The following is a 17,906-nucleotide window of genomic DNA, read 5'->3' on the forward strand; positions in this document are numbered from 1 at the left end:
CCTCTTTTACTTGGACCAAGCAGAGCAGCACCCATCCTCTGAACCTTGAAAGTGGTAAAATACCAGATTTGGTCAGGATCTGCTGTAGGCACTCTGCTACCTACTCCTTTCTTGTGGGGGCTAGGAAGGAATTTTTCCCTCACCGCCAGGTTGGCTAAGGAAAAATGGGGGGATTATTTTCCCCACTGTGAGTTTGGGTGGGGCTTATTTGTGGCGAGCATGGAATGGAGGTCAGACTATGATGTCGCAACTCATTCTGTAAACGAGGGGCAGATATCCAGTGCAGGTGCTCCGTAGGGAAGGGAAACAGTGATCAGATAAATGGTTTGGTGAAGGATTTAAAGGAGGTGTTTGTTAAAGGGGCAGAAACATGGAGGTTTGTGGCTTCTATAACTGGAACGGCAGGGAGACTACCTTCCCCTCCTCCTTTATAGCCCACCTTACCCTTCATTTGAAGGGGTGGGAATGGTAAGGGCCCAGCAGTGTGTTGGGTGGGACCAGGTTGGAAAAAAGGGGGGCACTGATGGAAGCCCCCCGGGTAGATATTGAAATGATCATGGAGTTACTGACACTGTGTGTACACTCTTTATCTGCCAGGTACTCCCAGACAGTTGTTAATAATGTTGCAGCCTCATTAAACCACATCTAGTGTCTCCTGGCCTTCTTTCGGTATAGTCAGACAATTGCCTATTTACTTTGCCCTGAATTTAATCTCATGATGATAGAAGCTAGTGTTCTGTGATTATGTGCTTGATCTGTGGCATACTCTTCTTCCAGCTATTAGAAACTGTCAAACTCATTCTGTGCTTGTTGTTGCTTTCAGTTGTTCAGCCTGTATTGTAGAAATATACAGGACTTCACAGGTGCCAGGTGACTCATTACATACTGTGTATGGTATAATAGTCATGGGCAGCAAGAACAACTCAGGACAGTCAGTCCATGCTAATTGCCATGTCTGGATTTTAATTAGGTACCCAACTGTCACTGAATTTCAATGGGGTGTTGGGTGCCTAAAGGCTTGTCTACATGATGGGGTAATGCACTGTATGGGAATGTAATTTCTAAAGCGTACTAACACGTTGCCCATGAATTGATCCATGTCGATACTGCTAGTGTGCTTTAATGTGGTGTTTGAAGTAGTACGTTAATGCACTGTAATGAACCTTTAGTGCACACCAGCAGGGTCTACATTAACCTACTCTGCATAACACATTATTGCGCTTTAGAAATCATACCTTCCTAGAGTGCATTACCCCACTGTATAGACAAGCCTTGACTCCCTTTCTCTTTAAATAGCTCACCTGTATTGATTTAAAATAAAGTTGCTGAGTCACCAAACTGCAGTGAGAGAAATGACTGAAATTTGAATTCTTTCAACCCATTAATTCTCCATTTCCTTTGCAACTTAATTCTATTCATTGCTTGCTTCCTGAAAATTTGATACCTTGTACAAATGAATTGAACATGTGTATTATTATAGAATATCAGGGTTGGAAGGGACCTCAGGAGGTCATCTAGTCCAACCCCCTGATCAAAGCAGAACCAATCCCCATTTTTTTTTTGCCCCAGATCTTTAAATGGATCACTCAAGGATTGAACTCACAACCCTGGGTTTAGCAGGCCAATGCTCAAAACCACTGAGCTATCCCTCTGTACGCTACTCTATGTTATGGCAACATTCTCTATTTAAAGTTATGGATCAGCTTGCATAACTCCTGCTTTCAGTAACCTCCAAGTTTCTGGAAAAAATATTATTTAGGGTTCTGGTTTCTTGGTCCCAAAATGAATTGTGTGTGTGTGGTATTTTGTGTGTGAAAATTGTTTGGCTGTTTTGTGGTATCCCAGAATGGAAGAGCTGTTTTTGTTTTGTCCGTTGTCCACCTCCCCCCCTTCACATCCTGAGGTAATTTTTCAAACAATTTAACTTTAAAACTTCATATATACTTTAGATATTATCCCCAGTTATTGCAAGTTCCTATACTTAGTGAAGAAATTTTACTTGGAAATAGTGAAATTAATTTAAAAATGAAAAATAATAAAATAAATTTGAAAACTGCATGCATAGACATGACTCCACCAGGGCTGCTAATCTCAAGATGACCAGATGCAGTGTTTCAGCTGTACGCAGTAGGCTAAATTATGGCCAGGAGTAAGTGGATTCAACTCAGCTGATTTTTGTGGAATTATACCCTGCTGAAAAAGGTGCCCAAATCCAGAGTGTTGCAGATGGAAATATATACAGGTGTATTTATTTTCATGATTCGGTACTCAAATGTCTGTGTATATATACGTGTGAAAAATGTGAATTTTACATAATACTTGAAGTAAATGTAATACATTTATAGAAGCCTTGACAATTTCTGTAAACACAGATTTGAAGCTTTGGATATATGCAAATGCTGTTGTATGTCTTTCTAGAACTGGAGCCTCCCTAAAGATCAGTGGGGGTTATATTGTTAATAAATTCCAAAGACACAAAAGCATAAATACACAAAAGGCTGGGGGAAAGTTGCAATTCCTATAAAAAACTATAATTAAATTTTGACTTCATATATTATAAAATCTTAAATGTAATTATTTTATCTGAGATTTAAAATTTCTTATTAAACTAGGTATTGTTTCATATTCAGTTTATGTATTTGTAAGATTATAGAGTAATTTGTGTGCATTTTTAGTAGAAATCTGTCCAATATTCTTTTTAAAGTCCTTGCAGCTTCATATATACCCTGGAATAAGAACCTTTACAAATGTAAAATCTTACTATTACTTTTTAATTGCACTGGAAACAGTTTTATTTTTTATAAAAATTGCTTTCTCATACAATATTTGCAACTCAGACTGCAGTATTGTTCTTTTGACTGACAATATGAAAGTCTAGCCTGTTTTCACAGTCAAAGCTGAAAAAAATGCAGTCTGTATGTATTAACAGTGGAAAATTTAGAGTTAAATTTTAATAATCAGCTACTTCTGGTATCATAATTTAAGAAATTTTAGGTGGCTATTCATCGTATTGTTTTAAAAAAGACGTTAAAAATTGGCTTCATCTACAGCCTGTTTTTAATACTATTTTGAAGTTACGTTGTTTCCCTGAGTCAGAATCCTCAGTGTTAATCGCTACCATTAACATTTATTTCATGCAGCATTAAGTTTATAAAACTTAATCATGTGATTAGATTAATGGATGTAAAAGGTTTTTTTTTTAAATGGTGATGTTTACAATTACATTTTTAAGACACTAAGAGTTAAATCAGTGTCTTTTCTTAGTTAGAACTGAAGTGTATTCTCCCAGTTCTTGTGTGAGGACTGAGTACTGTTTCCATGGAAACTCCTGGAATAGTGTGTGTTTCTTCACTGCCCTTCCTCTTGCATTCTGATTTGCTTACATATCCATACACAGAAGTATTCTTAATCACATTCTCTTAAATGGTGGTTGAAAGGAAACAAGCATGTTGGAGAAAATTTTCAGATACACAGTTACTGATATTTTCTAGGTTTTTGATTGTAAATGAAAGTAGAGGTTTAATAGTGCTATAAGTTGTTTTGGTTAAACAAAAATATTTCTGAAGTCATACTGTTGTTAGGAAACTAAAGTAAACCCCAGAATGTTCAGTGTTTTTACATCAGCTGTCGCTATAAATGCCATTTGGAAAAACATGTTTGCTTTGATATGATAGTGAATGTGTCTTCCCCCAGGAGATTCTTTTTAAATATAGTTCATTTTATAGGGAACAGTTTGCCATTCAGTGTACACCAAGGTTAAATAAACATTAAAATTCCTGAAATAAAAGCAGTGCTGTGATATTTTTTAGAAATGGCAGATTACAGTGAAGAAATATTTGCTAAATTGGCTTATATCATTGTTATGCAGCTGCGTGTCAGCCTCACCCATCTTGTTTATGATATGAACTACAGGTTTGTTTTTACGTGCATTGCAGGGCTCTAGATAAATCCAACTTTTTCTACTAAATTAATTACAAAATGGTCCCAGTTTGCTTCTGGAATTCTTTTTTATTAAAAAATTAATTTAAAAACCAAGTGCAGCACATCCTTTTGAGAATATTTTAACTGTTAGCTGGAGATGAGTTTCTGACTTGACTGAACAAAAGACAAGCCCTTGTATTTTTGGGGTACGTGTGAAAACCCTTGAGCAAAGTATGGGTATGAAATTTTTAAAGGGTTGAAATTGTGGCTGCAAATATTGTGTGTGGGGGAATGAATTTATATGTATGAAGAATTTTCACCTTTTCATCTGGCAGTGGCTACCAGAAAATGATGTCACCTTGAAGCTGATTGGTTGTTTCAGCACCTAGTGCAGGGAAGAGAGAGGAAGATGCCGGCACAAATCTCAGTGGTGGAGCTATGGTGTTTTCTGACAGTTTTGGATAGAATCTTTGATTGGTATTGAGAATCTATTGTGTGTGGCCATGTGAGGTATTGGGAGCATCCTGGTGTGAGGGGAATTAAGAGCTATCAGAGGAATGAGGCGGTTGATCTGCAAGCGGATCTGTGATTGTAAGTTGCAAGATCTGGGTGGAAGGAATAAGACGGAGTGTTGGTAGACACATTATGGGAGGATGTGTAGCAGAAAATGCATGCATGAGTAGAGGAAAAGGGAGAAGCATTGCTCTTGGATAGCCTGGAATGAACTGAAAATTATATTCATTTTTGGGAAGATGATGGACAGGACACATTTAAACTGTGCAGAGAATTTTTCTTTTTGTGATGTTGAATATGTAGGATTCATTTTTGTGTTTAATACTGTAATAATTGCGAATCCAAAGGCAGTATTGTATAAAATCTTGTGGTGTTAAAATGCTTTTTATTTTTCTTTGTCATCTGTTTCCCATGCCATAGACAAAGGGCAAAATAATTAGTATTAAATTTTATTTGATCTTTTGGTAAATTTCTGTGAAAAGTGCAGCAGAGCAATTTTTAAAAAAAACCCTCTGTTCTCCTAAGTAAATTTCTTTTATGCATCCTTTTGTAGATAAAAGCTTTGATGATGAGGAGTCAGTGGATGGAAATAGGCCATCGTCAGCTGCTTCAGCTTTCAAGGTTCCTGCACCTAAAAAACTCGGGAATCCTTCAAACAGTGCAAGAAAACCAGGTTCAGCTGGTGGGCCTAAGGTTGGAGGTAATATAAATCTACTCACACTCTGATATGCTTTTCCTCCAATCCTGACATAGCGAGCACAAATCAAATAACTTTGGAGGGTGATTGTTTATATACAATTAACAAAGCTTTATTAATGAATTCTTGGTTTTGCTTATTCAATGGATGCAGTACTTTAGCTGCTATATATGTGGGTATATAAGCATACAGTTAACACATAAAGGGCTACAAATGTTTATCTGTCATAGAATGGGTGTCATAAATCAAATGAACATGTTGAAGGTGGAAATCAGATTGATGAAAGCTCTGAATAGATGTGTGGGTCTCTGTTAACTCCCAGGACAACCAATTATTGCAAAAAACATGCTTATAAAATCTGCAATAGATTTGTAGAATTCAAGTTGTAATGGAGGCCCACACCTTTTTCAAATGGTTGAAGAACCTTCATGTACCTCAACAAAACAGAGGGGCGTGTGTATCTAGTACACCTTTAGAGTTTTTTGCCTTCTTAAACTGGCTACGATAACTATGAAGTATATTGAAAAACAGAAAAAGCTGGGCAATATACAAAACTGTTATCATGATTTATGTGTAATAGAAGTAAGCAGTACATAGCTTGTTCTTATTATGTATGGAAGTTAATCATTTTGGTTAGAGAAATGTGTTTGTGATCTGTGGTATCAGACTCATTGCATGGAGTTCATTCCAATTCTGTATCTAAGATCTAACCAGAAACATAATTATTACTTTTTTTCAACCATTTTACGTAAGAATAAAAGTGAATATTTACTGCTAGAAGGATGACAGTTGTCATATTTGCCCACTCATGTATTCAGTAAATGATATAGTTTGGGAAAACATTTTCCATTTCTGCTTTGAAGTACCTGAAAATTAAAAGGATCTGATTTCAGCCTGCTGAGAGTGAAATTTTTTAATATGCCAGTTTTTAGATATTAAAAGCTATGAATAGCTAATTATTTTTAAGTGTTGGTTTTTTCAGATAAGCATCACTGTTTTGTTTGCTACAACCTGTCTGCAAGATTTTTTTTCAATTCTAGGTTGCTCATCTAACATTGTTAAATGTGAACTGCCCAGTGAAAATGAATTAGCACTGATATATGATTTACATGTACTCACCAACCAAGTTGTGAGGTTCATTAGCATACCAATAAGATACAACTAATGTATATATTTTCTCCCTTCCAATATAATCTTAGTACTTTCTTGTTCACTGAAGATATTCCCAAAAGATGACCTCATATGTACTGGCATAACAGTTCAATTTACGATGATGTCAGAGTGAACCAGGAAGTACGTAAACAAAAGGATTTCACACTTGTTTTATTTTTTAAAGTTGCTTAATATTTACCTTTTTTTGCTGAATACCTTTCTCATGCTGGTTCTTGTGGACATTTCGTATGGGTATCTAGACTTAATTAAAAATTTAGTTTTTTAGGTCCTTTATAGGTCCTTTTTATGATAAACTGATTTTTAAAAGGAACAGGTTTGTACATTAAGAGCATTGGACTATTTTTTTTTCTTTTCAAATGTTACACAGATGTGGTACTAGAACTGAAGTTTTAAGATCCAAATTCCCTCCGTTGCAAAGTTCTTACCAAGCTTTTAAAACTGTAATTCTATTAACTATAGCCACTCTACTAGTATAGTAAACAGTTAACCACTCTACTAAACTATCTAAAACTTCATCACAGAAGAAATATTAACTATAAAATAATAAATTTTAAATCGCTGAAACTTTATTTTGCTTTCTTCCTTTTCCTGATTGACTGCCACACTTTAAAAAACAAGTTACAGGAAATTAGACTGTACAAAAGTAATAGCACTAATTTATCAAAATTGAGACATGTCAAAAATAAATGTAACAGTTACTTTGCTTTATATATTTGCCTTTTCTATTGGTCTTCCTTTTTCAGTTCTGGGAACCGTAAAGGTGTTTCTTCTCTCTCTTTCTGTATAGAATCATAGAATAGAATAGAATATCAGGGTTGGAAAGGACCTCAGGAGGTCATCTAGTCTAACCCCCTGCTCAAAGCAGGACCAGTCCCCAATTTTTGCCCCATCCCTAAATGGCCCCCTTGAGGATTGAACTCTCAAACCTGGGTTGAGCAGGCCACTGCTCAAATCACTGAGCTATCCCCCCTCCGAGCTATCCCCCTCATACCTATAGTCAAGGTTTTGAATATGTTTTTAAAAAACTGTAGGCTGGCATATCTGATGGAATAACTTAGTCTTCTCTCAGAGAAAGATTATACAGTTACTGGTTTCAGAGTAGCAGCCGTGTTAGTCTGTATCCGCAAAAATTAAAGGAGGACATGTGGCACCTTACAGACTAACAAATCTATTTGAGCATAAGCTTTCGTGAGCTACAGCTTCATGGATGAAGTGAGCTGTAGCTCACGAAAGCTTATGCTCAAATAGATTTGTTAGTCTCTAAGGTGCCACAAGTCCTCCTTTTCTTTATACAATTACTGTGAATGCAAAAATATTCCTAGTACACACATACTGTTCCCATTCATTTCAGGCTGCTAAAGATGACAGAGGTTCTTGGCTTTTTTTGGTTTTGTTTTGGTTGTGTCTTTTTTACTGTAATCAGGCTAAGGATTTTTTGTCACCTTGGTCATGCGAAAAGGAAGTGTTGCCTCTAAAAGAAGAAAATTAGCCCTGGTCTACACTACAGAATTAGATTGATGCAAGGCAGTTTACATCAACCTATGTCTGTAAGCGTCTACACTAAAATGTTGCTCCCGCCAATGTAACTCAACCATTATGCCGACTTAATAACTTGACCTCCACAAGAGGCGTAGCACTTAGGTCGATGTAGTTAAATTCCATTACCTGTTTGCACTGCGTGGAGAGCTCACATAGCAACTGCCCAGCTGACCATGCCAGCGCCACGTAGCAAACGCCCTCCTACCTGGAGTACACAGAGGTAGTGGATCTCCTGGGTTTGTGGGGAAAAAGACTGTGCAGGCATAGCTCTGATCCAGCAGTAGAAATGCCAATATCTACGAGCAGATCGCTCAGGATATGGGGAGAATGGCTACAACAGGGATATGCAGCAGTGCACATGAAAATCAAAGAGCTGCAGCAGGTGTACCAGAAGGCAAAGGAGGCTAACAGTCACTCTGGAGCAGAGCTGAAAACATGTTGCTTCTACAAGAGACTGCATACCATCCTTTGGGGAGGCCCAACTGCCAAGAGCCCTTGGATACTTCGGGGGGGCCCCTGTATTGCACAGTGACGAGGAGGTATTGGATGAGGAAACGGAGGAGGAGTATGGGGAACAGGTGACTGGAGGATTCAGTGGTGTGGCAAGCCAGGAACTCTTTCTGATGCTGGAGCACTCGAGCCAGTCCCTACCGTACAGCACTGGCAAGCCTGATGTAGGGGAAGGAACTTCTGGTAAGCATGCAGTTTGCTTTGATATTGCAGTTCATTTACTACTTTTTAATCAGGGTAGAAGATGTAGTGAAATAATCAATAGAGGTAGACTTGCTATCTGCTTCTCGTTCTCCGATATAGTGAGGTAGAGGGGGTCCTGGAAAATAGTTTGTTTATGCGCACCAGGATGTCCCATGAATCCTCAAGGAAACTTTCCTGGAGGTAGTCTGCAATCCTCTGCTGAAGGTTTTGGGGAGGGCTGTCTTATTTTTTCCACCATGGTAGGACACTTTCCCAAGCCAGTCAGTAATTACTTCAGCTAGCACCATTTCAGCACACAGGCTAGCAGCATATGGACCCGGTCTGCGGCCAGATGCGTGCAGGGGGTGTTCCCTTTCAGGAGTTACCCTTAGGAGTGAGATACCAGCTAAAATCACCACCACCTGTGGAAAACGGTGCCAGGATTCAGTTCAGTTGCCCTATTCCACATATGCTGGTGCCCATGTGCTCCCCCACACTTACTGTCCCAAATTGCCCCCTTCTCCCTGAGCTGTACTCACTATGGCTGCAGCTGCCACCGTGCTCTATGAATCCCAAGTGCAAGTGAGACTGTAGTACTTGTAACTTTTGTGGATCAAGGGGAGTGAAAACACTCTAAATAGTACCTCTGTGCATTGTGTCTTTTTTAGCTGGAAATGTGGCTTTGAGGGGTCTCGCCATCCACACCAGTGGAGTGGTTCAGCCAGATAAGGAGGAAAAGAAAGAGAGCATGGGATGATATGTTCCAAGAGATCCTGCTTGGAGGAGCACCCTTCTGGACAGAATGGGAAAGGAGAGTGCGGAGAGGAGAAACGTGCTGCAAAAGGACAGATGCAGCAAGATGTGACAGTGCTTCTCAAGACCGGACGGACATGCTGGAGACTCTTACAGACCTTCTGGTCTAAGTGACCTGTGGTGGTCATCTCCCACTGCAGCCTATCGATAACTGCATTCTGGGACCTCCCTATCCATCCCACCCGCCCCATATGTTCCAGGGCCGCTGCAGTACCACTACCCCTCCATCCTGAGGAAAGAGTACAGACAATCACAGCCACACGTACTCTGACCTGAGAGAGAGACTGTTGGTGTATTGTTTGAAATGAGAACGAATGTTCTTTCCCTTTCAAAGGTTCTTTTCCCTGTATTTACATAGTTTCGTTCAGTTACAATTGTTTTTGTTTGCATATGTTTGGAATAAAAGTTGGTTTATGGAAAATTAATTCATCTTTATTAGTTGACAGCATAAGGTGGCGGGGGCTGACCTCATTAAAAGATAATAGCAATAGGTGCATTCACAATATTATGTTATCACACACAGAGCACTTTTTACAAGGTTTGTACCAGGGTTCTAAAAAACAATGCCCAGCAAAGCACACTACAACAACAACACATTACTGTGGCTCACTATTGAAATCATCTTTCAAAGCCTCCCTGAGCTTTATAGCTCCCTGTTGAGCTCCTCTTATAACCCTAATATCTGGCTGCTCAAAATCAGCAGCCAGGCATTCCACGTCTGTGCTCCACCCTGGTGGAAACATTGCTTCACAGTTATTATGACACACACAGCAGGCAGCTATAACCATGGGGATATTTTTTTCACTAAAGTCTAATAGCGTGAGTAGACAGTGCCAGTGCCCTTAAAAACGGCCAAAGGCACATTCAACAGCCATTCTGTACCTGCTGAGCGTGTAGTTGAAGCGTTCCTTGCTGCTGTCGAGGTGGCTGGTGTACGGCTTTGTGAGCCACGGGAATGAGGGGTAGGTTGGATCTCCAAGGATCACTATTGGTGTTTCCATATCCCCAATGGAAATCCGCCAGTCTGGAAAGAAAGTCTCTGGTTGCATCTTTCTGAATAGCCCTATGTTTTTAAAAATCATGTGTAATGCACCATCCCTGCCCATCCCACATTGGTGCTGGTAAAACATCTCTGGTGATCCACCAGTGCTTGCAATGCCATAGAAAAGTTGCTCTTTCTGTTGATGTACTCGTTGGCAAGGTTGTCTGATGCCAAAATAGGGATAAACATGCCATCTATCGCCCCATCACAGTTCAGAAACCCCATTGCTGCAGAACCACTCAGAATGTACTACACTTTAAGTGTTACAGTCCTTTGCAGCAAGACCCAATTAATGGGCCTGCACATTTGCATCACAGCAACCCCCACGATGGATTTCCCAACTCCAAATTGATTCCGGACTGATCGTTAGCTATCTTGCGTGGCCAGCTTTCACACAGCGATTGCTTCTTCACCGTGAGTGCAGCTCTTTTTGGTATCTCTGTGCCGGAGGGTGGGGGCAAGCTCTGCACACAGTTCCTTAATGTGTCCTTGTGCATCCAAAAGTTCTGCAGCCACTACTCGTCATCCCAGACCTGCATAATGATGCGATCGCACCAGTCTGTGCTTATTTCTCGGGCCCAGAACCAGTGCTCCACCATCTGCAACTGCTCCAAATGCCAACAACAACCTTGAATTGTTTCTTTCTATATCTGTCAGCAAGGCAGCCTGCAAGGCATTGTCATAGCCCTCGCGGCTTCTCTGGCAACTCTTAAAATGCTGAAGGACCAGGCGTGTTGTGTTCGTAACGGTCAACAAACCACTGAAGAGCAGTGCTGGATCCATGCTTCTCACAGAGATGGCAGATGCATGGGTTTGTGGGGCTTTTGAAAGAAGATGCAAAACATTATGGGATGCAGATAATATGGGATGGAGAAAACAGCAACATTGGCTGTTGAAACCGAGTTCCTAGTCACCCTTGCGTGACTCATTTGCCACCATGAGGCTTTGCAAACCATTCTCAAAGCAGCCTATGCCAGATAGTGGCAACTTGCATAGTGGGATAGCTACCCATGGTGCACTGCTCTCTGCTTCGCTGCAAGTGCTGCTTGTGAGGATGCACACGACCGGCAAAAGGACCTTAGCATGGATATGCAAAAGCAATTTAATTATTGCGGTGGCTGTGTGTCGACGCAGCTTAGGGTGACTTAATTTTGTCGTGCAGACTTACCCTTAGTAATAGTAGAAGATTTAATCTGAGGATATGTGTAACTGTCTCCTTTTTCTTTATTCTTTGGTGACATGAAAAAGAGCTAAATTTGTCACACAATATCTGAGCAGTAGCCATAGTCTCTTTTCTGCAGCCCACTCTCTCCCACAATTTTGAGACATATGAGCTGTTGCCCTCCTTTCTACAGTTTGTAATGTTCTAATGTACCCCATGTCGGCTGCGCCTCCTCCTCCAGCTTGCCATCAAATCTTCTGCCTTTATGGCAGTAGTTAGTGTTGGTTTGCTTTGCTTCTGACCACTTCTTTTGCGAGCTTACTTCTATATTCATTTTTGCTTCTCATCCTCCTCTCCTGGATGGGGTAATTAGCAGTGTGGGGGTTGTCAGCCCACTGATTCTGGCACGGCAACCCCTCCCTTTCAAGATTCTTCAGCCCGTCCCCCTTCAGCATGGCTGAGCTCTCCTGCGAACACCAAGCTAAATCAAAGTGGTGGTCCGTATGTGAGGCAGCATTCACCAGCTCTTCAGTAGGCAAACTATGTCCTATCTGTTCACAGAAGAGCCCTGCAACAGGACTGGGATCCCGCAGGAACCACTACCATAACAATGGGAGCGGGTAAAATCTACTTTGTTGCAGGTGGGATAGGGTAGAAAAAATAGACTGAGGTAATTTGCGGGAAAACACCTTAAAACTTTGTAATACTTAAATTCAGATGAGGGCTAAAAAGAAATTTTATGTCTATTATAACAGGAGTTATATTTTTTACATAGTTTTTTTTACATAGTTTAAACACGATTTGTTTCATTTTTTAGTGGTAAAAATTGTGTCTGAATTCAGTGTGTGTGTGCGCGCGTATGTATGTGTAATTATATATATAAAAATAAAAAGACTCCTGGGATTTTTTTTTAGCAACCTCTAGCAAGAGCACTTGAGTTTTTATGCCCGTGACCTGACTCTTGTCCCAGCAAGTTATGTCTTTTATTGGAACCAGTGGCAATAGGTTTCTTTACTACTTCCAATTGATTCATTTTGTGTCTTCACTTGGTTGTAATCAAAGGCTGCATGTCTAATGCCCCATAAGTAACTTGTTTTTCATGTGGTAAAGCTGTGAGATCTCTTGGACCCAAGTCATCTCTCTGTGCCTTAGTTTTTCTACTAAGAAAATGAAGTTCATACACTTACTCACTGTGCTTGACTTTCCAACCTTAACATTCTTATAATGTAGCTTTTTAATGTGATCACGTGCAGTACTTGAGTTTTACACTACTTAATTTCTAATCTTAAACTGGATGGGATCAGCTGAATACCAGTGGGGGCATTCAGAGCACAGGATAGACAGAGCCCCTGCTCTCAGGTTCTGTGCCCAGTGCCACAGCTTCCTGCAGCAGCTGGGATGAACAGTTGCAGGAAAAGTCCTACTCAGCCTCTGCTGCCCTGGGATTCAAGATGCTCAGTCACTTGGTGGGGATGGTGCATGCACAGTGTGGTTGGCACATGGGAACTGTGAGGGAACAGGGCATGTCCAGTGCAAGCGGAGTCTTTAGAGAAGTTAGTTGACAACCTCTAAAGTCTCTGCACAGCATGAGTGAAATCAGATTTTTCAGAGGCTTATATTTGAGAGGCATTTCACAGGAACAGCAAAAAGCACACCTCTGTCACAAAGGCAGCCAATTACCTGCCAAATTTTCAAGTCTATGCTTCAAAGCATGAAAGTGCGTGAGCTTCTCAGTAAAAATGTAAGATTTTTTTTTTAACATGGAGAAAATATATTTGTCTACAATCTTATTCTCAGAAACAGCTGAACCATTTTAGCTGAAACCTATATCAGCCGTAGGCAGACATCCAGCATGGTAAATCTCAGCCCAAATGGTTCAAATTTGGCAAAGTTATAAGGAACTGAAAATAGTCTTACAGTGAGCAGTGTTGGGCAACCTTAATAGGTGTTGCTACCTGCATTGCCTATAGTAATCAAGATTACAAAATTGGGGAAGAAATGCGTATAAACTCAGCTCAACAAGTTCTTGCTATTTAATTTTATTTCACTTAAGTTTAAGGGTGGTTGATTTTAGTTAAGTTTGATTTTTTCTTAGAGAATTAAACCAGAGTGTAAAAAGTGTTTTACACAACACTTTAACAACATTGATTTAAAACTGTACCTTTAGCTAATCCAGTGCTAGCTTGTTCTTAAGCAAGGCTTTAGACAAACATAAAGGCTAGTCTACCAGTGTAACTTTCTTGGGTATAAATTGAACTGGCTTTTAAACCAATACAAAAGATTCTCTGGACACTCCTGTATCAGTCTGAATGACTTACTAGGTTTATCTTAAAACCATTCCTTACTGACTTATACTAAACTGAAGTAATGGCAGGTTTCAGAGTAGCAGCCGTGTTAGTCTGTATCCGCAAAAAGAAAAGGAGTACTTGTGGCACCTTAGAGACTAACCAATTTATTTGAGCATAAGCTTTCGTGAGCTACAGCTCACTTCATCGGATGCATGCAGTGGAAAATACAGTGGGGAGATTTTGTATACACAGAGAACATGGAACAATGGGTGTTACCATACACACTGTGACGAGAGTGATGAGGTAAGGGGAGCTATTACCAGCAGGAAAGAAAAAAAACCTTTTGTAGTGATAATCAAGGTGGGTCATTTCCAGCAGTTGACAAGAACGTCTGAGGAACAGTGGAGGGGGAAGGGGGAATAAATATGGGGAAATAGTTTTACTTTGTGTAATGACACATCCACTCCCAGTCTTTATTCAAGCCTAATGTAATGGTGTCCAGTTTGCAAATTAATTCCAATTCAGCAGTCTCTCATTGGAGTCTGTTTTTGAAGTTTTTTTGTTGAAGAATTGCCACTTTTAGGTCTGTAATCGAGTGACCAGGGAGATTGAAGTGTTCTCCGATGGTTTTTGAATGTTATAATGCTTGAGGTCTGATTTGTGTCCCTTTATTCTTTTACGTAGAGACTGTCCAGTTTGTCCAATGTACATGGCAGAGGGGCATTGCTGGCACACGATGGCATATATCACATTGGTAGATGTGCAGGTGAACAAGCCTCTGATAGTGTGGCTGATGTGATTAGGCCCACCTATGATGGTGTCCCCTGAATAGATATGTGGACATAGTTGGAAACAGGCTTTGTTGCAATCCACAGCCTCAGAAACAACTCTGACATCATAATCAAAAAGGCTGACAAAGGAGGTGCTGTCGTCATCATCATGAATAGGTCAGAATATTAATAAGAGGCTGCTAGGCAACTCTCCAACACCACATTCTACAAGCCATTACCTTCTGATCCCACTGAGGGTTACCAAAAGAAACTACAACATCTGCTCAAGAAACTCCCTGAAAAAGCACAAGAACAAATCCACACAGACACACCCCTAGAACCTGAGACTGAAGCACATTTGTTGTTTTTGTCATGTATCCTGTCATTAATGCCATATTCTGCCATTTTATGTTTTTAAATGCAGGGCCACAGATCATCTTTAAGTACATTTTACAACAGTATGTCAGATGTGGTGGCTACGTACTTCTCCTTCTGGTGGGCCTGGTAACATCATCTCCGTCTTTTAAGATTGCAAGACACTTCCCATTATAAGACCCCATATTCAGTTGCTTATAACTTTGCCAAACTTCAATAATTTGGGCTGAAATTTTCTATGCCAGTTGCCTGCTTCAGGCTGATTGGTTTTTTGTTTTTTTTTGCGGGGAGGGGGGGTCAGCCAGAATGGTTCAGCTGCTTCCGAGAATGATGGTGGGGTAAAAACAATAGGGAAAACTTTTGTTTTTTTAAAATATTTTTTTAAAAGATCTGGTGTCTGCCTTTGGAAAGCTCCAGGGCCCCCATGCTTTGGAACAGGAGCTTGAAATTTGGCATTGGGGTGGCCTCTGTCAGGGTTGTATGATTTACCATCCCTGTGAAATCTACCCAGACCTGGCCAAATTACAAGCCTTTGAAAAATTGCAGTTAGCATTTGCTCAGTAGATATTTTCTAGAGCTTAAAAGTAAAAATCTCTGTAGAGTCTAGCCTCATTGAGCATGCTTCATCCCCTCACTGCTCCTAGTGTGAACCGGACAGTGCATGCAACACCCCCCTGGATAGAGTAAGTGAGCATGCTTTAGCCCAGGGCTACAGGGGTAAAGCCTTACTTCTAAGTAATGGCTGCTCTCTGCTGGATTGGGGCCAGACACCAGAATTGAGAGCAGGGAGCTTTTATCTCACAGAAGCACCCCAGTTGTTGGGATCCTACCTTGTTTGTGGAGTCAGCAGGCATCCATCACTGTGCTGTCAGTGATCCCCACTGTTGGTAACCAGGCAGTGTGGAAGAGGAAGCAGTCTGATTCAAATGCTAAAGAGACAAGAGCTCGACATAAGGCATTATAAGGAAGGGCCGGGGAGTAGATTGGAATAAGGTGCCCGGGGGCAGGGGTGAAAACTGGGACTGGAAGCTGGTGGGGGGCAGATTCTAGGTCTGGAGGCCAGGGAGGGAAATGAGGGGAGACAATGTGTGGAAGGGGAAAATTAATTGAGAGCAGCTGAGGAGCTAGGGAGGAAACTGGGACTGGGAACCAGTATTGGGAGGGAGGGAGACTGATCTGACAAGGAGCCATGGTCCAAGGGGGAACTGGGACTGGCAGGGAAAAGAGACAAGGAGCTGGGGGAGGTGAAGAGACAGAGATTGGATGAGAAGCCCTCAGAGGGAGACTGAGAGAGTGCGTGTCCTTAATTACATGTTCACATGCTATTTTTTCTACCCTGCTTTGGGGATGAATCACAGTAGTGTACTGAAAGAGACTGTTGTCTGTAGGATCCCTGCCTCAGTTGTTGCAGAAGTTGGAAGATGTAAGGTGAATGAGGCACAGGATTGCATGAAAAGAAGGGATGGTCTTATAGCTTTGTCAGTTGAATACCATCCTGGAGAATGTAATTCTATTCCTGCCTCTGCCACATATAACTTTTGTGATTCTGGGCAAGTCACTTAAAGCGAACTTCTCACAAGTGATCGCTAATTGCATGATAATTTTTAATTGCTCAACTTAGGACTCTAGGGTCTGATTTGCAGACATGTTGATCATTCACAGCTGCAGTTGAAGTCAATGGAAGCTGTACTTTGAATATATTAAGGTCCTAAGTGTCTGAAGTTGTGCACCCAAAATTAATAGATACTTTTGACACTGATCTTTGTGTGTCTCAGTTTGCCATCTGTAAAATGGAGCTAATACCCAGTCATCTCACAGGTGAGTTGTGAAGATAAATTAATGTTTGGGAAGCACTCAAATACTGTGGTGATGAGAACTGTAGCAAAAGCCTATTAAGAAATTAATAGATCTGTTTACAGCCCACCGTTAGTTACTGCACGCTATTCAAAGGCATTGAGCCACATATGGAATGTCGAAGATGAAGCAAAATATTGAACAACTTCTCATTAAATGGGCACTGTCTGTTTTGAGGACTGAAGGAGGCAGGGGTTCTATTGAAAAAATAGTATGTAATGATGTAATTAGACTATATAAAAATGCATATGTACAAGAGTACTAAATTAAGGTTGCACAGGTAACCTTAATTCTGGCATTTCTCAATTTTTGAGTGCTTAACTGTCATAAATATAAAGGGAAGGGTAAACCCCTTTAAAATCCCTTCTGGCCAGAGGAAAAATCCTCTTACCTGTAAAGGGTTAAGAAGCTAAAGGTAACCTCAATGGCACCTGACCAAAATGACCAATGAGGAGCCAAGATACTTTCAAAAGCTGGGAGGAGGGAGAAAAACAAAGGGTCTGTATCTGTCTGTATGCTGCTTTTGACGGGGACAGAACAGGAATGGAGTCGTAGAACTTTTAGTAAGTAATCTAGCTAGGTATGTGTTAGATTATGATTTCTTTAAATAGCTGAATAGAATGACTATTGCTGTCTGTGTGTCTTTTTGTAACTTAAGGTTTTGCCTAGAAGGATTCTCTGTTTTGAATCTAATTACCCTGTAAGGAATCTACCATTCTGATTTTACAGAGGTGATTCCTTTACTTCTATTAAAAGTCGTCTTGTAAGAAAACTGAATGCTTTTTCATTGTTCTAAGATCCAAGGGTTTGGGTCTGTGGTCACCTATGCAAATTGGTGAGGATTTTTACCAAACCTTCCCCAGGAAGTGGGGTGCAAGGGCTGGGAGGATTTTGGGGGGGAAGACGTGTCCAAACTACGTTTTCCCAGTAAACCCAGATAAAGTTTGGTGGTGGCAGTGGAAATCCAAGGGTAAAATAATTTTGTACCTTGGGGAAGTTTTAACCTAAGCTGGTAAAAGTAAGCTTAGGAGGTTTTCATGCAGGTCCCCACATCTCTACCCTAGAG

At 40.6% G+C, this 17,906-nt stretch overlaps 1 protein-coding gene across 46 annotated transcripts in view; it reads left to right on the forward strand.

Annotated features, from left to right (window-relative positions):
• The window catches only part of CLASP2 (cytoplasmic linker associated protein 2), a 271,467-nt gene that overhangs the window by 88,818 nt on the left and 164,743 nt on the right, over positions 1 to 17,906 (forward strand). For 35 of the 46 annotated variants that reach the window (XR_012157456.2, XR_012157457.2, XM_073333055.2 and 32 more), the window contains one exon: positions 4,988 to 5,134. Coding sequence is in view for 44 of the 46 variants with exons in the window: in XM_073333055.2 (XP_073189156.1) it covers positions 4,988 to 5,134 (147 nt within the window). In the remaining 2 variants the exon portion in view is untranslated. Of the gene's footprint in view, positions 1 to 4,295; positions 4,513 to 4,987; positions 5,135 to 17,906 lie in introns of those variants that run through there. The other 11 variants (XM_073333057.2, XM_073333060.2, XM_073333063.2 and 8 more) reach the window with 2 other exon arrangements.

This window comes from Lepidochelys kempii, chromosome 2, assembly GCF_965140285.1.
Source record: "Lepidochelys kempii isolate rLepKem1 chromosome 2, rLepKem1.hap1, whole genome shotgun sequence".
Lineage (NCBI taxonomy): Eukaryota > Metazoa > Chordata > Testudines > Cheloniidae > Lepidochelys > Lepidochelys kempii.